The sequence below is a fragment of the Octopus bimaculoides genome, chromosome 6, assembly GCF_046866305.1.
Source record: "Octopus bimaculoides isolate indiv1 chromosome 6, ASM4686630v1, whole genome shotgun sequence".
Taxonomy (NCBI): domain Eukaryota; kingdom Metazoa; phylum Mollusca; class Cephalopoda; order Octopoda; family Octopodidae; genus Octopus; species Octopus bimaculoides.
In genome coordinates, this window is record NC_142933.1 from 80,339,371 (window position 1) to 80,361,884 (window position 22,514).

A 22,514-nucleotide genomic window follows, 5' to 3' on the forward strand; every position below is an offset into this window, starting at 1 on the left:
AAGAGAGGGAGAAAGAGAGAGAGACAGTACAGTTTATTGAATATGATTGACATAAAGATTTTTCCACTCTTCATGCACATAAAGAGAAATGTGCTCACACACAAAGAGAGAGAGAGAGAGAAAGAATAAGAAGAACAATGGTTTCAAATTTTGGCACAAGGCCAACAGTTTTTGAGGAGAGTGAGTTAATTACATTGGCCTCCGGTACTCAAGTTTGGGCAAGGTTGTTTGTGGAAGACCAGCAGTTGTTCATGCATACCAGCCTCCCCTCTCCACTGCACCAATGTTATCCAAGGGAAAGGCAAAGGCTAACACAGCTTGGAACCTGTATTGTTGCAACTCATTTCTACAGCTGAGTGAACTGGAGCAACATGAAATAAAGTGTCTTGCTCAAGAGCACAACACACAGCCCAGTCTGGGAATTGAACTTTCAACCTTACAATTAAAATCCCAATGCTCTAACCACTGAGCCATGCACCTTCAATAATAATAATAATAACAGCAGAATCAAAGTAATGATTGCTGCTTGGACTACAAGACCACTAACTAGAGAGACTGAAGTATAACATCATCATTATCAACATCATCATTATCAACATCATCATTATCAACATCATCATCATTTTAACGTCCACTTTTCTATGGTCACACAGAGTTTATTGAGATAGATTTTCTAAGGCTGGATGCTTTTCCTGTCACCAGCCCTCAACTCTTTAAGCAAGGTATTATTACTCCATGGCCAGACATCCTTTCACAGAATATTGGTAATTAATGATGCTGCTTGTATGAAAATGATACTCATTTAAAAATATCATGTGACAGCAAGGCACTCATTTTTTTGTTTTTTGATGAAGGATTATTATCCAAAACAGCAAAACGTTTTTGTCTTCTTAAGCATTAAACTAATATAACCTTTTTTATAACATGCCCTTCTCTCTCTGTTTTGTTTTCCTCATTGCCTCATAAACATATATATATATATATATATGATATGACCTTAGAGTCCCTCTTAGTGTGAGGCATTCTTGTATAGTAATACCCTTATATAAATAAATATATATATATATATATATATATATATATATATATATATAGGCTTGTCCGTTCAGATGCCAGTGCCGCATAAAAAGCACCTGTACTGGAGATCTGTAAATGCACTTCTGCTGGTGGGATGTAAAAGGCACCCAGCACACACTGTTAAGTAGCTGGTGTTAGGAAGGGCATCCAGCCATAGAAACAATGCCACAACAGGCAATTGTATCCTGGACCAGCTCCATGTCAAACCGTCCATCCCATACCACCATGGAAAGCAGATGTTAAACAATGATGATGAGGATATATATATGCGCAGACAGACAGACAGATAGATAGATAGATAGATAGATAGATAGATAGATAGATAGATATAGACAGATGTAACAGGTTTCTTTCAGTTTCCACCTACCAAATCCACTCACAAGTTTTTAGTTGGTCCAAGGCTGTAATAGAAAACACTTCCCCAAGGTGACATGTAGTGGCACTGAACTCAAGCCTATGTGCTTGAGAACCTAATTTTATAACCATACAGCCACGGAGAGGACTTTGAAAGCTCAGTCTTGTAATTGGAAGTAGTATACACATTTCAGACACGATATGTATCAACTGTGGAGGTACAGTGGCCCAGTGGTTAGGACAGCAGACTCACGGTCCTAGGATCGCAGTTTCAATTCCCAGACTGGGCGTTGTGAGTGCTTATTGAGTGAAAACACCTAAAGCTCCATGAGGCTCCAGCAGGGGTTGGTGGCGAACCCTGCTGTACTCTTTCACCACAACTTTCTCTCACTTACTTCCTGTTTCTGTTGTATCTGTAATTCAAAGGGCCAGCCTTGTCACACTCTGTGTCACACTGAATCTCCCTGAGAACTACGTTAAGGGTACACATGTCCGTGGAGTGCTCAACCACTTGCACGTTAATTTCACGAGCAGGCTGTTCCATTGATCAGATCAACCCTTGTCACCATAACCGATGGAGTGCCACGATATCAACTGTGTATTTGCACATTCAATAATTACATCACACGTAAGATGTAAAACCACATACAGTAGATAGTAAACATTAGGTACACACTCACCCTAATGACAACTGTATAGATGACACTTGCATTAAAGAATTCTTACTGATTAATAACAGAACACAATGTAACTAAAACCATTTAATACCTTCTATAAAAGTGAGGTACTTTTAACATCAGAATTTACTTCTTCTATCTGAGGAGTGGTTTCTTATATTTACTCACCCCTGGAAGTAATGTTTTTTTTTTTGTCCGTCTGTTACCAGCCTGCTCAATACCACCCACCATCAAAGCCTACAAAAGTACCTGGGACTGTCTAGGTATACCTATTCATATTTAAATCAAAATATTATTCCTGCTTAAGTGCTGACATGATTTTACTATATATATGTGTGTGTGTGTGTGCAGCACGAACATTTGATCACTATAAACAATTCATTTGTACAGGTCGTTTGGCAAAAGCTGAACACTCATACGTCATCTTTGATGGGTGAGTCCATCATATATATATATATATATATATATATAATTTTATATTTGGGTATACATCTTGTAGTATGCCATTTAAAGCCCATTCACAGTATTCAGCTACCTGATGTCATTAGCAGTATGGAGGTATATGCCACTGTATTTACTTCAGGAATTCCTTCGTGTCTGTAGAGTTTATAAAAATATGAGAGAAAGGAAATGGGATTTCTTTCTTTTGTATTTCCATATATATATATATATATATATATATATATATATATATATATATATATAGACCAGTTCAGTGGCCCTGTTAGTATAAAGTACGCAGAATAGAAAAAAGTGTGTATACATAGTGTGAAATTAATAATAATAGTAATAATTCTTTTGAATTTTACCTCAAGGTTAGCACTTTTGAGGGGAGGGGACAAGTCAATTACATTGATCTCAGTACTCGACTGCTACTTTATTTCATCAAGAAGAAAGGCAAAGTTGGCCTCAGCAGAATTTTAACTGCTTTGCATTTTGCCCAACACACAATGATTCTACCAGCTTGCCACTAATAATAATAATAATCCTTTCTACTGGAAGCACAAGGCTTCAAATTTGGGGGAAGGGATTAAGTCGATTACATTGACTCCTGTGTGTAACTAGTACTTATTTAATCGACCCCAAAAAGGATGAAAGGCAAAGTAGACCTCATCAGAATTTGAACTCAGAACACGAAGACAGACGAAATACCGCAAAGCATTTTGCCTTGTGTGCTAACGATTCTGCCAGCTCGCCACTTTAATAATAATAATAATAATAATCCTTTCTACTATAGGCACAAAGCCTGAAATTTATAAAGAGGAGCTAGTCGATTACATTGATTCCGGTGCTCAGTTGGTACTTATTTTATCAACCCCCAAAAGGATGAAAGGCAAAGTCAACCACTGCAGGGTTTGAACCCAGAATGTAAAAATACCCCTAAACATTTTTTCTGGGGTAGTAACAATTCTGCCATCTCAGTCATGATTAATGAGACTACCAATAGTAATAAGAACAATAACAACAGTAATACTAATAATGAAAGCATGTGGTTTAGTAATTAGGGAGTGCAGCTCATGCTTGTAAGGTCATGAGTTCAATACCTGGTGGTACATTGTATCCTTAAGCAAGACACTTTATTTCACATTGCTCCAGTCCACTCGACTGACAGAAATGAGTAGTATTTGTATTTCAAAGGCCCAGCCTTATTTCTTTATTGCCCACAAGGGGCTAAACATAGAGGGAACAAACAAGGACAGACAAAGGTATTAAGTCGATTGCATCAACCCCAGTGCATAAATGGTACTTAATTTATTGACCCTGAAAGGATGAAAGGCAAAGTTGACCTCAGCGGAATTTGAACTCAGAGAGTAAAGATAGACAAAATACCACTAAGCATTTCACCCGACGTACTAACATTTCTGCCAGCTTGCCACCTTTTCAAAGGGCCATCCTTGTCACATTCCGTGTCATACTGAATCTCCCTGAGAACTGCATTAACCTTTTCAATACCAACCCAGCTGAAACTGGCTCTGGCTCTGTAGTACAAATGTCTTGTTTTTATAAGTCTTGAATTAAAATCTTCCACCAAACCTTAGTTACAATTCATGTTTCTAACACTAGCTGAATGATAACTGAGTTATTTTATTAAATTCTTTGTTATATCTAAAATTAATTAAAAGAAACACAGAGCATCTCAAAATAAATATGGTAACAAAAGGGTTAAGGGTACATGTGTCTATGTACTTGTGCATTAATTTCACAAGCAGAATGTTCCATTGATCGGATTAACTTGAATTTTCATTGTTTTAACCAACGGAGTGCTAGTTTCATAATAATAATCAGTGTTAGAGATAGAGACGGGGGGGGGAGCACATATAAACCACTGAACAAAGATACATATGCCATTACTTCATAACATGCACATGCAAGCACACACATGCTTCCAAACACATGCACATGCACCAACATTCACAGGCACATGCATGCATGTATACTTGCTTTCACACTCATAGATATGCACATAGATGCACGCATGGCAAGAGAGCAAAGAGGTAAGGAGGGAGAAGGAATGCTTTAATATATATGTAAGCACATGCATGCATACATGTGTAATATAAATGTACATTATACATGCATACCGTAATGCATGTTTGTGCATATAATATACATATACATACATATATTCGATTAGAAGGGATGGTTTCATCCAATGAAATACTGGTTTAATACCTAGTATTTGGGGGGAATTAATTTCCTTAAAATAATAGGTATATATATAAAAACATAATTTATATTCATTCAAAAGAAGAAAAAGAAAATGGAGATAGGGAAGTTAATAATTGTTTATTATTAACAGCAAATTAATAACCAATACTCAGTAAATATTAAGTAAATATTAAATTTATATTTATATGACTGAGCATATCTTCATTATAGCAGTCTGCTATAATGAACCCATTATGCTCAGATCATATAGATATAAATTTAGGATTTACTGAGTATTAACTGAAACAGCTGTAAGTGATGATGATTAATTTGCTGTTAATAATAAACAATTATTTAACTTCCCAATCTTCTTCTTCTTCTTCTTCTTCTTCTTCTTCTTCTTCTTCTTCTTCTTCTTCTATATCTTTTCTCTTTTCAAAGAAAATATTTCTCAGCATTTGCTATTTTCCCCTTGTTCTGGTCTAATGACCCTCCATGTTTGCGTTCAGTTTCCTTGTTTTTGTTCCCTACTTTGACCCTCCATAAAATCCAAAATTTCATTTTAGAAGTTACGGGAGCAACTGTCTTCGAAGACTCATATTGTCGTTGAATACTCGAAATGAGGAATAGATAGACAGCCAACAACTGATGAAGAGTCGTTCTTTGTGTTACTTGTCCTGTTTTCCATTTGTTCTCGTTGCTTGCATATTTAACTCGTTTGTTTTTGTACTTCATGTTGTTTACAGTTGGTGATGTCCTGTGCCCATATATGCATATATATATATATATATATATATATATATATATATATATATATATATATATATATATATATATATATTATTTTTAATACACACACACACACATATATATATAGGAATATTGGTCTGAGTGTTGAAAATGTACCTGGATCTTAAAACAAATTTTAGTTTTTTCAATTTTTTTACTTTAGTAAAATACTGTATTATGTCCTGTTATGAGTATAAACTAAAACTACATAATTTATAACAACACAAGAGAATGAGAAAATAGTGTACTCAGCTCAACTAAACTACAAGAAGCAACAAAAATAATGAAAGTAAATCAAAATTTGAGGTAAGAGGCTCCCTTTGAGATTTGAAACCTTAACTTCAAATCACTGTGTCATACTTTTTCAACACTATTTACTAATGTCACCAACTGGATTGACCAATTGGATTGTTTCCCCTTAAAACCAGGATCTGAGGTAAAAAGAAGAAAAATTCAAGTGATGTTATTGAAAATTCAGCCAACTGTGACATCAGAAAAACAAATAACGTCTTAAGGGGGTCTGCCAACTTGTCAGATAGAAAAAGTGACCAGGAAATCTGATAAATGAATAATGTCTGCAGACAATCAACTAACCAGAGCACTGATCTACAATTGGACAAAAGCAAACAACCTGAATGGTTGATACATGATATGATATCCCCAGGCTGCTATCCAACCAGAATGCTGGGCCACAAGCAGAAAAAAAGAAGTGATATCTTTGAGTAAGTAGCCAATCAGAACTCAAAGCCGAGTCTTAAAACCTATATATAAAATAATTTCAGTTTGAAATGTAGTTCAAGTTTCATGTTTGAGAGAGTTGAGCAAATGACGAAAAATTCTCCTTCACACAATATGACAGAGCTTGTAAACTTTTTCTTTTCTTATACTCTAAAATCTTTATCATGTCTAATTACTAGCATAAATTATTGCTATGAAACCTGTTTACCTTTCAGATTTCTATCATATGCCATTGCTTATAAAATTTATCAAGCATTTCAACTTTCGTCAATTTTCATTGCTATATGACTTGTTTAACATTTGAATTTTCTTCATGTAATTTTTGTTATGGAACTTATTGAGTATCTGATTTTTGAGCATATATTATCTCTATAAGACTTTTTCCTGAGCATTCTGTCTCTTTTAAATCTTTAGCTTATCTTTTATTTGCCATTGAAAAACAAAACAAAATTTGTTGAAACCGGTAGGGTATTTTAATAAATTTCAAAAAACTACAATTTGTTTTAAGATCCAGGTCCATTTTAAACCCCAAACCCAATTTCCATGTGTGTGTGTACTGAGTGATTAAAAAATCTTTTTAGCATTGTAACACTGTTTAATACAACTACAAACGAATTTATCAAGGAAAGGTTAGTATTTTTTAATAAACAGTTAACAATAATATATATATTATTCATATAATAATATATATATTCATAGGTCATATACGTAATATATATATTCAGATATTGCCTTGATGATGTGAAATGCATAAGATTGGCGATATGTAAACAGTAGTATATATATATATTCATAGGTCTATATTATATGCTGGCCACTGATAAAATCTTTAACAGTTTTTATCCTTTATTATCATTAGTATTATTATTATTATTATTATTATTATTATTATTATTATTATTATTATTATTATTATTATTATTATTTTATTTTATATACATACATACATACAAATATATATATATATATATATTTAGTATAGGATTCAAATTGTCTGCCACCATGCTTAACACATAATCAACATTGTTCTCCAAATGCTACAATCTTATTCATCAAGGACATTGTATTTCAAATTTTCATCATTTTGATACTTCACTTTAAATGTTCCATGTCTATGATTGCAGTTCCCTAGATCACAAAAAAATCAAAGGGAGTTAGGCTGGTACTTCTAGGTGATAAAAAGCTCAGTCCGTCCTTATCCTACCAACATCTTAGCAAGTAGACATTAAGGAATGGTGTATATTGAGACCCCCATCTCTAGGGTGGAAGCACACCATCTTACTGTAGACTATTGCTCAAGAATATTCTTTTACTTTACATGTCTGGTATCAAAACATTTTGCTGGATTGTCCAAGTAGGCATTCTTTGTTATCCACCACAAAGTCTAGTTTTTGTTGTAGTATAGTGGTTTATGTATCTCAAGAGCTATGCCTGTGGAGTGCTAGCTTCTGGTACAGCTTTCCAGGCTGGACAGGTAGAGGCCCTATTAATATGGGCAACCTCTTCTCAAAAGTAAAAATGGGTTTGTGTAGGGCCAATACACCTACCAAGAAATGGTGTATTTATGTCCCAGTAACTTAGTGGTTTGGCAAAAGAAACTGATAGACTTAGAAAAAATAAGTGCTGGGGTGAATTTCTTCAAGTATTACCTTTTAAAGCGGTACTCCAGTATGGCCGCAATCAAATGACTGAAACAAGTAAATAAATAAATGAATAATTGATGACATTTCAAATCCAACAAAATTTGAGATAGGAATAGTCATTGTTGACCTGTGCTTCATCAGGATCAAAAGCCCTAAATAAGTAAATTATCCTTAGTTATAGTGGTATCAAAAATAAAATGAAAAAGAGATCAGATAGATGCCATATTGTACAGCCTACTCTAATACTAACTTTTGTCAATTGAAAGCGATGATAAAGGTTTGTCCTGCAGGTTTTCATAACCCCTAGTAGACGATTTAATTTGTTGACACTACCCCCAATATGAAATATGGCTTCATAACCAAATAAAGTCTTCAGGAAGTAGTGTCTCACTGGCTTTTGAGTCAATGATGTGTTTACATATCGTCAGTCTTATCCATTACACATCATGAAGGTAATATCTGAATCATTGATAAGGTAGCAAACTAGCAGAACTGTTAGCACACCCGACAAAATACTTAGCAGTATTTCGTCCATCTTCATGCTTTGAGTTCAAATTTTGGGAAGGTCAGTTTTGCCTTTCATCTTTTTAGTGTCATTAAAGCAATTACCAGTTGAGTAATTGAGTAACCCACTCCCCCAAATAAACTGGCCTTGACCCAAAATTTGGAACCAATATCTGAACCACTGACAAATGAAAACTTTTCATGTCACTAAATTTTTGCTTTGAATATAACTACAGGAACCAGAGGGCACATTTAAAACAGCCTGATGTATTGAATTGCATAGATTTTGTTGAAAGTGAATCATAATAGAGGCTGGGTTTCATTGTGATTTGTTGGTCCTCCAGACTTAAGCAGCTCTTCAACTGAATCTGTAGCTTTGAATTGCTTGAAAGTATCACAAATAAGTGTGGAAACGAAATTTTTTAGAGGGTGCAAGCCCAAATCCAACCCAAGACGTTCAAAGTGTTTTCATTGCTCCCCTCCCCCAAATTTTAGGGGGTGCAAATGCACCCCCTATTCCCAAGGCTTTGATCGCAAATGGTAGCATGGATAGTAGCATTCTGATATATCTCTTGCTTCCACAGACTTTGGACTCTTACATTTGATTTATTATGTTGTGTCATATTTAGTATAATGAATAGAATATTCTCTTGTCTTTGATAATGACAATTTTCTAAAATATATGAAATAATATATTACATATCATCATCATCATCATCATCATCGTTTAACGTCCACTGTCCATGCTAGCATGGGTTGGACGATTTGACTGAGGACTGGTGAACCAGATGGCTGCACCAGGCTCCAATCTGATCTGGCAGAGTTTCTACAGCTGGATACCCTTCCTAATGCCAACCATTCCAAGAGTATAGTGGGTGCTTTTATAGCACGAGGGCCAGTCACAGGGTACTGGCAACGGCCACGCTCAAATAGTGTTTTTTACATGTCACTGGGGCAAGTGAAATAGAAATTGAACCAAATTCGATTACATATATATATGTATGCATATATATATATATATATATATATATATATATATATGACCAGAACAGCAAAGATATATTGAAAATACTTAACAGCAGAACTGTAATAAAATAAAAACTGTATACACTATTTAAATGCTAAAGAGAATTCAGAATAACCTCATACACATACATACATACATACGTGTGTGTGTGTGTGTGTGTATGCATATGTGTGTATATATTACTTTAGATAGTTTTTGTTTATATTTTGGCTTCATATGTGCTTGCTTTAAAGTTTCTCCAATATTTAGCAAAATCTGTTTCTCTCTGTTATTGCTAAGCTAATATATCACCATTTTCTAGTGAGTATGTATACACGCACACACATGTATGTATGTGTGCATGTATGTATGTGTGTGTAATATATATAACATATTTATATCTATATATATACTTACTCATGCACACAAGCACACACACACACACACACATATATGTATATTCCTTATAATTTTTTTTGCTTTATCTCTTTTCTGCTTGTGTAATAGTAAAAATTTCAATGTTTTTTGGGGGGTTTCCATCTGTAATATTCATTGTTGTCTCCTCTCTGCCTCCCACTTGCAACAATTTTCTCTGCCACCACCACCACCACCATCACCCCACTATCAACTCTGTTTTTGCTGTTTGGTTATATTGCATGACTCTGTCTATTTATCGGAGTTATCTATTCATGGCATCTGTCAACGGCATTGTTGAAATTTCCCCATCTTCTCTCTTATTGTAGTGTTTACTTTTCATTTACAGGTATTAATTAAAGACGAATTAACCATCAGAAGTGGAATGATATCTGTCAGCACAAAAATGTTCCTTTTCTTATTTTATTTTATTTATTTATTTATTTATTTATTTATTTATTTATTATTATTATTATTACTTTTTGAAGAGTTTCAGGAAAAAATGCCAAGCACTTTGCAATATTTGCTGCAATATATTCTTCTTCTGAATCAAGGATGAGCAGTAGTGATGGTGATGGTGGTGGTAGTAGTAGTAGTAGTAGTAGTAGTAGTAGTAGTAGTAGTAGTAGTAGTAGTAGTAGTAGTAGTAGTAGTGGTGGTGGTGGTGGTGGTGGTGGTGGTGGTGGTGGTGGTAGTAGTAGTAGTTGTGGTGTAAGGGAGGGATGTAGTGGTAATAGTAGTACTGGTGGTGGGATGAGGAAGAAGAAGAAAAAGAAGAGTAAGAACAAGAACAATAATATTTAAAAAAATAATAAATTATACAAGAATTAGAGGTTGTTTTCTTTCAGCTTTTTGTTGTTATTGTTGTTGTTTTGTTTTGGTTACTGGGTGACTAAATAAACCCTGAAAAGCTCAAGCTCAAGAGAGAAATTGGCAGCTGGTTGCATATAGTGTGTACAACAGCTTTCAAGTGGAATGCATGAGAATAGATCACTTCAGCTGTATGTAATCATAATAGAAGTTGATAGACATGGCAAAGAAGAGAGGGCCAAGGGCTGGAGCTGAAGTTGGGGGCTGGAATGGGAGCTGGGGCCAGTTGATTGAATAAGCAGCAGCTTGACTTACCTTACATTCCATTCACCCTGTTATACCAGTAATGTTATTTAGGTAATAAAAAAAAAGACCACCTATAATATTAGCAGTACTTTACTGATTCATATATCCATATATATGTATGTATATATGTGTATATGTATGTATTCTCACAAAATACTGGCATATCTCATAAATATATGTATGTCATATGGATGTTAAAGAGGATTTACATACATCAGACATGACACATTTCTAATACAAAGGTGTGTTGAGTTTTTTTTTATTTGTGTTGTACTACAAAATATTAGAATGAATGAATAAATAAATAAATACACAAACACACATACACACACACATAATTATATTATTATATTTGTATGTATATTACATACATATAAATATATGTATACATACATGCATATATATATATATATATATATATATATATATATATATATCATCATCATCATCATCATATATATACTTGGAAATGGATACATGGCATTCAGTCAAATAATGATATAAATAATATATATATATATATATATATATATATATATATATATATATATATATATATATATATATATATATGTATGTATATGTATATATGGGTACAGAATGTCACAAGTAGTAAACAACATGAAATGCAAGAACAAATGAGTTGAACACACAAACGAGAGAAACAAATGTAAAAAAAAGAGCTAGTAACATAAAGAACAACCCTTCATCAGTTGTTGGCTGCCTATCTACTCCTCATTTTGAGCTTTGAACGACAATATGAGTCTTCAAAGGCAGTTGCTTCCACAAAAGCTAAAATAAAATTTGGGATTTATGGAGGGTCAAAGTTGGTAACAAAAACATGCATGCCCGCACATACACACACACACACTGATTTGAGATAGAGAAGAGAAATTGTGTACAGCTGTGGAAGTTAGCCACCCAGCAGATGTTAACAAAAAACTAAAGATCAGTGAAGAAGGAAATACCTATGCTGAACTATTGGGAAATCTACAGTTACTCCATCCAGATTACATGTTTAGGTTTATACCTGTAATTATTGGGGTAATGGGATGTGTAACACACTGCCTAAATACCAATGTTGAGAAATTAGACTTCTCAAAACCAGAAAAGAAAAAGACTGCCAGAAAGTCAATAGATCCAAGCCATAAATGGAACTGTAAAAATCTGTAAAACTTTCCAGAAGTTTAACATTTAAGTATATATGAATATGTCTTGACATGCAGCAATATGCATGAAAATACATGCATAAAACAAAACATACAAATCTGCAGGTTTACATACAAATATACCCTGTTGATGTTGTTGAAATTTTAATGAAGAAACCTTGGATCTAGGTTAGAAACCGGCTCTTTTTCTTTTGGCTAGAAATCTTTAAATAGAGCTGAATGATGACATACATACATGCATTCATACTTATATATACACGAGGGGGCACTGAAAAGTTTCTGGCTCTAAGGATATCATGAAAGGTCTGGTTGGAGGCCCAACATTCCAAGTTCTTTTATAGAGCTTAAAAAAACTGAAGGATCACTTCAATAAGTGTGTGGATCCGAGAGGAGGATATGTTGAATAAAATCATAATTAACTGATCTTCCTGTATTTTCTTTTACCCAAAGCCAGGAACTTTTCAGCACCACCTCGTGCGTGTGTTCTGTCTTACCCTGCTACCATGGGCTTGTGAAATGAAAAGGATACAAAAATCTCTTGCTTTGACTTGCTCTGAAAGGAATTCTTCAGCACCCAACTAGAACTTGCCATGTGACTCAATGATGGTGATGGTGATGGTGGTGGTAGTGGTAGTAGTAGTAGTAGTAGTAGTAGTAGTAGTAGTAGTAGTAGAAACTAGAATACCCGAGGACTCCATCTGCATATCTCACTTCTCTCCACCTGCCCATGCAAAAACGAGGCCCATCAAATCCCTCACTTGATGTCACTTTCAGTCTCTTTCTGTGCATCATCCACTAACCGTCCTTTTCATTTCTAGTGTATCAACCGCTATGCCACAGTTTGGATTGCGGTTTATTTGAGACATGTGACAGCAGGGTGCTCTCCCTGTCACCAACTCTTAATTGTATTTCAAAAAAATGCATGAGGTGACCTGTCATAATGTCAACCATGAATGCCAGTATCAACACTGTAGTGACAAACACAATATATAACCATTGAAGAACATTCATACACAAACAAACACACATACTCACACACACTGCTCCCTGCTGTTTTTGAATCTGAAGTTCTCTCACATGGCATTGGTCACTCTAGAGTTCTAGAAGCAGACACTTGCCCAAGATGTTTTGCAGTGGACTGAATTTGAAATCATGTTGGTTGCAACATGAACTTGCTAATCACACAAGCCATGCTTGCATGTGTGTACACACACTCGGATAAATTATTTAAAAATTAGTGGTTGTTTCCTTTCAGCTTTTTGTTGTTGTTTCTTTTTTTCTTCCTTTGGTGGCGAACATAAAGAATGTGGACTGTACCCGCTTTTTGTTTTTTTATTTTTTTTTTTACAGAATCCCCCATTTTCAAATATGGAGATTCTGATTCTGCAAAAAATATGGCATCTTAAAATTTTTAAATTCCCCCATCCCCAACCCCCTCCCATATTCTTCAGTTTTCACTTTTTTCTTAAAAATTGAAATTTTACAAAATTGTTTTGTTCGTATTTTTCTCCGTATTTTCCTATGTATTTCGCAAAAAGAAATTTCTGAAAAAAGTGAAAATTGAAGAATTGGTAGGGAAATTAAAATTTTAAAATGCTGTTTTTTTTGTTGTTTTTTTTTTGCAGAATCAGAATCTCTGCACTCAAAAATGGGGGATTGTGTAAAATAAATAAAAAAATGAAAGGGGGTGTAATCCACATTCTTTACATCTGCCCTTTTGGTTACTGTTTTTGTTGGGGTTTTTTTGGTCAAACTCCAGTGTTTGACCCAAGCAAAATAAAAAGTAGTGTAATAGGTGTAAAACAACATGTAGAAAACGAATATGAAAAAAATGCGTGCTGGCGAGCGGGGAGAGGGCAGAGGAGAGGACTTGGAAAATTCACATGATCAATCTCACAGAATCCGAAAACTCAATGTTAACACCTGGTCACAAAAATGAAAAACAAAAATAGTGTAATTGGTGTAAAACAACATGTAGTAATTGAATATGAAAAAAATGCACGCTGGCAAATGGGAGCAGGAGAGAGGACTTGGAAAATTCACACGATCAATCTCACAGGATCTGAAAACTCAATGTTAACACTCAGTCACAAAAATGAAAAAAATAGTGTCGCTAGTACACATTTTTTTTTCATATTCATTTACTACATGTTGCTTTACACCTATTACACTATTTTGTTTGCATTTTTGAGACCAGGTGTCGAAGTGAGGTTTCTGGATTGTAAGAATTATCTGAGTCTGCACCCCACCCACCCTCCGTCACAAAAATTGAATAAAAAATAGTGTACTTGGTGTAAAATAATGTGTAGTTAACGAATATGAAGAAAAAAAATTTCGCCAATGAACAGGAACATTCCCGGTGTGAATTTTCCAAGTCCTCTCCTCCGCCCCCACCCCCCATTCGCCAGCGAGCATTTTTTTCATATTCGTTTACTACATGTTATTTTACACCTATTGTACTACTTTTTTTTTTTTGCTCAGGTCAAACACTGGAGTTTGACCGTTTTTTTTTTGGTTACTGGGTGGCTAAATAAACCCAGAAAAGCTCAAGCTTTTATGTGTATATATATATATATATATATATATATATATATACATATATATTATACACACAAACACATATATATATATATATGTATTCACACACATACACACACACATGTGCACTCACACATACAGAAGCACACACACACATATACAGATATATATCATTATTGATTCACCATCATCATTCTAATGTATGTATTAGGCCAGACAATTCACTGAGGCAGATTTTCTACAGCCAGATTCCCTCCTGCAATCTCATTTAATCTCTGTGGTTTTGACTTTATCTTGCCACTGGGTGTATTGTATGAGAACAAGAGGCTTGAGCCTAATGTACATGTGTAACATGTATACATGCAGCTCTTTCTCCCTTTAATAAACCTTGTGCTAATCTAGCATCGGTGTCTAGCAAATAAGACTGCATCACACAGTATTGACAGACCTCCAACTAAGATTCAAATTGTCTTGTGATAGCTGAGGTATTTCACACATCTGTGTCAATGAAATATCACCACTTCCGTAGTTTCAGGTGCCAAGATAAAGTTTCTTTCTCGAGTCATACCAACACATAAAGGCTGGTTTCCTGGTTTTCATGGCGTATATATTCCCCACCTGGACAGAACACGAGTCCTTTGTAGGATTACTCATTTTTTGCCAGCTGAGTGAACTGGAGCAATGTGAAATGAAGTGTTTTCCTAGAGAACACAATGCATTGCCCAGTCCAGGAACCGAAACCACAATCTTACAATCATGAGTCCAACACCCTAACCACTAAGCCATGTGCCTTCACCAGGTGCAGAGAAGGTGTAGTTGTATATGATGGAGCAGTTGTGGTTTTTCTGCCCTGCCATATCATCTAAGTGCATCTCTTGCTGAAGTGCTTCATAGTCAGTTAAGGTCTTCATTGATTAACTGCTGATGGCTAAAACACCTTGGAGCCACAGATGGTGGACATTTGTGAGCTACCGAGGGAGTGTTGCACATTTACAACAATGAAATGACATCACTTCTGTAGCTTCAGGTGCAAGAAGGTATATTATTGGCAGGAGTAACAGTTGTGATTTTTGGGGTCCCTTCCTTGGATGTGTTCCCTGCTGTAGTACTGTATAGTTGAAGTCACTATCATCATAGATCAGCAGTGGATGAATACAGTAACTTTAGGTATTTTCTTCTTGTTTCTTCCTCATTTCTTTTTCTCTTCTTTTATATATTTACATTCTTTTTTGCTTTCTTTTTTTTTGGCAGTTGCTAAGTCATTGTCAAACACGATAGACTAACTACTTCTCAATCATCATCACATAAGTACATACATACATACACACACACACACACACACACACACACACACACACACACACACACACACACACATACATACATACATACATACATAGGAGATTCTTAGGGTTTTATGTGTGTGTGTATGTATATCTAAGTGTGTGTGTGAGTGTGGAAGAAATATAAATACATGAAAAAATATAAATATATATATATTATTTTTAATTGGCAGAAAAGTTACAAAAGTAATACAAGGGTCAAGAGTTTATATCTACATATATATAGGCAATGGCTAGGGTTTTATGTATATATTACATATGTGTGTATATGTATGTATGTGTATGTGTATGTATGTGTATATGTATGTATATACATACATACATACATACATACATACATACATACATACATATAGCTACATGTGTGTTTATGTAAAATTCTATGCCTCTATAAATTCATCGTACTCTTTCTCTTTTTCTCTCTTTCTCTCAATATATAGTTACAAATACACACACACACACAGATATCTTTTATAAATGAGCTTATATATGTATCTGTGCATGTGTCTTTACATACAAATATATGAATATATACGTGTGTGTTTGTGTGTGTGTGTGTATGCAAGTGCGAAAGGTGACAAGCTGTAAAAACATCTGTCTCCATAAACATGTTTTACTCTTTCACTGAAATATACAAAATGATATTTTACATACACAACCACAAACATGCCTGTCTTTCTTTCTTTCCCTCTCTTCCTCACACACACACACACGCATGCGCACACATACACGTACAATAAGACCAGTTAATAACTTATCTCTTGCCAGTATTTTGTCCAAATGGCCAAGTGCCAAGTGTGTCTACGTTGACTTCACTAACCCATGCTACTGTTGGGTAACAAAGATTAAAACAATGGGCAACAATAAAACAGTCCATTCACCTACTGTTATTAATTTTGCTTGGTTTCCTTAATGGACACCCTTTGTACTTGGAAATTCCCCCTCTCCATCTTCACCACTTTTTGTTTTATTTCCATAGCATCACATTGATGTTTGGTAACCGTAAAGATTATAGCCAGTGTAGATATTTATTTTGTATATATGCATGCACACACACACATGCACACTCACATATATAAGGTCACTAGATATCCAGATCAAAAGAAAACAGTTCATATCTTATCACTAGTTGAGATATTGCAGTTTATATACTTCTTGTCAAAGGTTGGACATCTTGGTAAAAGGTTGACAGTTTTTGACTTGTCACCACTTAATAGGCATACCTTAAATTCACTGTCTGACTTTATGGTGTATTGTCAAAGGTTGACCCTTTACAATTTGTCACCAGGTAAGAGGTCAAAGGCACATTTATTGTCAACAGGTAGCCCTTTTAGCATTAGATTACTTTGTCAAATGTAATACTTATTTATTTACATCATGTTATTGTTGGCACTCCGTCGCTTACGACGTCGAGGGTTCCAGTTGATCTGATCAACGGAACAGCCTGCTCGTGAAATTAATGTGCAAGTGGCTGAGCACTCCACAGACATGTGTACCCTTAACGTAGTTCTCAGGGAGATTCAGCATGACACAGTGTGACAAGGTTGACCCTTTGAATTACAGGCACAACAGAAACAGGAAGAAAGAGTGAGAGAAAGTTGTGGTGAAAGAGTACAGCAGGGTTCGCCACCATCCCCTGCCGGAGCCTCGTGGAGCTTTAGGTGTTTTCGCTCAATAAACACTTACAACGCCCGGTCTGGGAATCGAAACCGCGATCCTATGACCGCAAGACCGCTGCCCTAACCACTGGGCCATTGCGCCTCCACTTATTTACATCATTTTAAATTAATCATGCATTTTCTCATAGCTTCAAGATTTTGATGAAGTGGTTGTATCCTTTGAATGATATTTTAGGATAGGTATAAGGGGTTAGATGTGTCTGGTTTGAACATAAGACACATAGAATATTTGAGCCATATATGACCATTTTAAATGCTAAAGGGTTAACATTGATACTTCTTTTAAATCAGTAAACAAGTTACTTAACTTACAATAGCTCAAGTCCACCTCATTTGAAATGGGTACTACAGGGTAGCTTAATTCTGCACTGTAATCTCATTCTTACTGGTTCATTGATTCATTTGCAGTTCTAAATTCAATTCCTCCTATGAGAAAAGCTATTTACAATATTAGCATTCTATCCAGGTGGAAATGTATCTCTCATCTGTATAGCACGAAAGAAAATGACATTGATTCTTATTGTCTGGAAAAGAGACTTATGGAATATCATGATCTGGAAAGGGTTAACTACATAACAGAAGTGGGATGAGTAAATGGAAGAAATGATAGTTTGGCCGAATCATAAGAGCAGCAAAAAAAAACGAACCCTTAAAGAACTTGTTCTAGTTCTTTAAGTTCGAATCTCACTAAGATTAACTTTGCCCTCTAAAAGGTATCAAGCTGACAGAATCATTAGCCCATCAGACAAAATGCTTAGAGACATTACTTTTGCCTCTTTATGTTCTGAGTTCAGTTACCATTGAGGTCAACTTACCTTTCATCCTTTGAGGGTTGAGAAAATAAAGTACCAGTCAAGTATTGGGTTGATGTAATTGACTTCCCCCACCCTCAAGATTGCTGGCTTTGTGCCAAAATTAAAAAAGAATTTTTACTCTAATTAATCTCTTTCTCTCTTACTCTTCTTCTCTTTCTTTCTCCCTCATTATCTCTATTTCCCTCTCCCCCTTCCTCTCTCTCTCTCTTACTCTTCCTCTTTTTCTTTCTCCTTCATTATCTCTATTTTTTTCTCTCTCTCTCTCTCCCTCTCTATATATGTCTATCTGGTTATCTCTTCGAATTTAGTGTTCCAGTCTCACTAAGTCAACTTTTGCCTTTCATCATTTCAAGACACACTGAACTCTGAAATGGCTCAGTCCACTTAGCTGCAAGTAGGTCCCACATGGGAGGAACAACTCTAGTTGAAAGCAACTGTATTATCACAGTGAATTGTTTAATGTCTCATCAGCCTGCAGTACAGGGCACCGTTTGCCTACAGAATAATGTCAGCAGCAATAGAATGGTGTCCTGTTCAGGTTTAAATATTTTTCCTCTTCAATCAACTTGATACAATAAGAACCAACATCAGTTCAGTGATATTTATATACAATTAATTATACACACTTCCTCAATTATTGGATATTTTTCTTTTTCTAATCAAGGGAAAATATTAAAAACAATAGAAAGTCCCAAAGCATTTAATATGGTATCTTTTTTCATTTACATTTAACCTAATTATTCTAATTTTAATTCATGGAGTCATGTACAATCAGTCTTAATATTTCTAAAGTTAGTAATAAAAGGCACAGGTGTGTGGTTGAGAAGCTTGCCTTACAAACATGTGATATTGGATTCAGTCCCATTATGTGACACTTTGAGCAAGTGTCTTCTACTATAATCCTAGCCCAGCCAAAGCCCACATAATTGTGTGTGTATGTATATATATATATATATATATATACATATATATATATACATATATATATATACATATATATATATACATATATATATATACATATATATATATACATATATATATATACATATATATATATATATATATATATATATATATATATATATATATATATATATATATATATATATATATATATATATATATATACATATATATATATATATATATATATATATACATACATATATATATATATATATATATATATATATATATATATATATATATACACATATATATAAACATATATATATATATATATATATATATATATATATATATATATATATATCCATATATATATCCATATATATATATATGTGTGTGTATATATATATATATATATATATATATATATATATATAGTGCATTGGTATAACACTAGTGTAACAATGATTGGGTACCCTCCCAGCAGTATATTGGATAGATACTATCCCTTAGTGGGTTGAAGCCTCAACCCCTAACTCTCTTGCACTATATATATATATATATATATATAGAGAGAGAGAGAGAGAGAGAGAGAGAGAGAGAGAGAGGTGTGGTTGTGTGGTAAGAAGCTTGCTTCCCGACTACATGGTTCCAGGTTCAGTCCCACTCCATGGCACCTTGGGCAAGTGTCTTCTACTATAGTCTCAGGTTGACCAAAGCTTTGTAAGTGGATTTGGTAGACAGAAACTGAAAAAAGCCCATTATATGTATATCATTGTTGTCATTGTGATCACTGCTGCCACTGTCATTGTTGTCTAATGTCCATGTTCCGTGTTGGTATTGGTTAGATGGTCTGACAGGATCTAATGTGTCCAAGGACAGCATTGTGCCCCAATGTCTATTTTGGCTTGGTTTCTACAGCTAGATGCCCTCCCTAATGCCAACCACTTTACAACATGGATCAGGTGATTTTTTCAGGCCACCTGAACTATTGAGGTCACCATACAGCTTGCAGAACTACACCCTGGGATGAGGGTCAGCTTTATGTTAGCAAACAAGGGATTGAACTATGGGAAGGTAGTGAGGAAGTGCAAGTTCTTGTAGAGGGTTTGCATGGCTACTCACATCTAGAAAGAAAAGGAGAGAGAAAGAAAAATGAACAGTAGGAGTTGCAGGAGACAGATAATGGTGATGTGGTGCCCATAGATGGTCTCCCTCTTCCATATATTCTGGCTACATTTAGCAATCAGCTCTTCTTCACATGGCTGTCTTCATTCATATGCATCACATGTCCATGCCAATGCAGTCTTCTTTCCTTGCACACAGCAACTGATTCCTCTAATGCCAAATTTTTCAATTATTATTACTATTTACAGCATGGATTAGGTACTTTCTTCATGCTACCTGCGCTATTAAGGTCACAATACAGCTAGAAGAATTACACACTGGAGGTGGGGGTCAGTTTCATGTAAGGGATTGAACTATGAGAGGGTGGTGAGGAAGTGCAGGTTCTTATAGAGGGTTTGCATGGCTACTTACATCTAGTAAGAAAAGGAGAGAGAAAGAAAAAATGAACAGTAGAAGTTGCAGGAGACAGATAATGGTGATGTGGTACCTAGATGGCCCCACAAGGCACAATGTGAGTTAAAGAATTTGTTTGTAAGATTGTATAGGAAGGTGAATGATGAGATGGGGAGACAGACTTCCATGGAAGTTATTATTATCATCATCATCATCATTTTACTTTTCCAGTTAATTCTGTGAGAGTGGACAGCAACCTGTTGTCAAAGGTCTCACGATCTCTTTCCAATGGCTTCCATGCAGTTTCCGTCTATAATATTTCACTTGCAAGGTTTTGGCCAACCTAATGTCTGTGGCAGAAGACATTTGCCCAAGGTGCCACACAAATATTATTTGATAATAAAAATATAGCTAAGGACAAAATATGAAAGATAAAAATCAGTTAATTTTTCAGATTCTCTTCCAGGAACAAAAGGAAATATGTGAAATTTCTGACGAATATCTCATAAAAGATATGGCATACCATTATAGTTTCACTTGTTACTCATGTGCAAATAATGCAAATATTTATTGTTCTACAGGTTATGTGTTTATACCAGTAAAATGGTTTCAAATATTTCCATTTAAAATTTCTTTCAGAATGAGAACAGGATATAGTGTGCATATATTTGTCTGTATGTATGTGTATGTGTGTGTGGTTGTGTTAGTGCAGTATGTGTATGTCAAGAATGTCTTTGATAAAGTGTGTTTTATATTTTTGTATTTCATGTCATAATGTTTTAATATCAAACTTGATAATATCCCATTAGTTATTGTTCTGATATCATCAGTTGGTTTATATGTATCTTTTCAGGAATTAAGAGTTGGTGAAAAAGAACTTCATTTCCAAATTGTTATGGCTGTCAATGAAAACCATAAAAATCTGAAATATAATTTTCTCCATATTCATTAGTGCTGATACTAATTGTTGGTTAATTGCAGCATCCAGTTAGCATTGTTTGGCAATAAATGAACCTTATAATTATTGTGGTTTTCTAAGTGCAACTGATCAACTGATGTATTTACCAAACTAGTGACACTCAATAAATGTGTTATGTCTTAATATTCTTGTTGTTGTTATGCCAATAACTAGATAGCCATGTCAAAACTTAGCTTTTCATAGTTTCATTTTCTTTCTTATTCACTAAGAATTGCATCAGTCCTGTTTGAGTAGATCTGTAATCAAAAATGTTTCAGCTATGCTCATCCAGTATTTTTATATATTTTATCTTTTATCTTTCTCTTGTTTCAGTCATTAGACTGCAGTCATGCTGGGGCACTGCGCTCAAGAAATTTTAGTTGGATAAATTGACCTCAAGACTTATTTTTTTGACGCTGGTACTTCTTCTGTCAGTCTCTTTCACTGAACCAGTAAGTTACAGGGACAAAAACACACCAACATCAGTTGTCAAGTGGTGATGGGGGACAAACACAGACACACACACACACACACACACACACACACACACACACACCTGATGGGCTCTAGTCAGTTTTTTATTTCTTTATTGCTCACAAGCGGCTAAACGTA

At 34.8% G+C, this 22,514-nt stretch overlaps 1 protein-coding gene across 5 annotated transcripts in view; it reads left to right on the plus strand.

The window, feature by feature from the left end:
- The window catches only part of LOC106874565 (centriolar satellite-associated tubulin polyglutamylase complex regulator 1), a 125,349-nt gene extending 103,303 nt beyond the window's left edge, over positions 1–22,046 (plus strand). For all 5 annotated transcript variants that reach the window (XR_016242331.1, XM_014922340.3, XM_014922341.3 and 2 more), the window contains one exon: positions 21,798–22,046. Coding sequence is in view for 4 of the 5 variants with exons in the window: in XM_089354136.1 (XP_089210262.1) it covers positions 21,798–21,814 (17 nt within the window). In the remaining variant the exon portion in view is untranslated. The remainder of the gene's footprint in view (positions 1–21,797) is intronic.
- Positions 22,047–22,514: the final 468 nt, after the last annotated feature.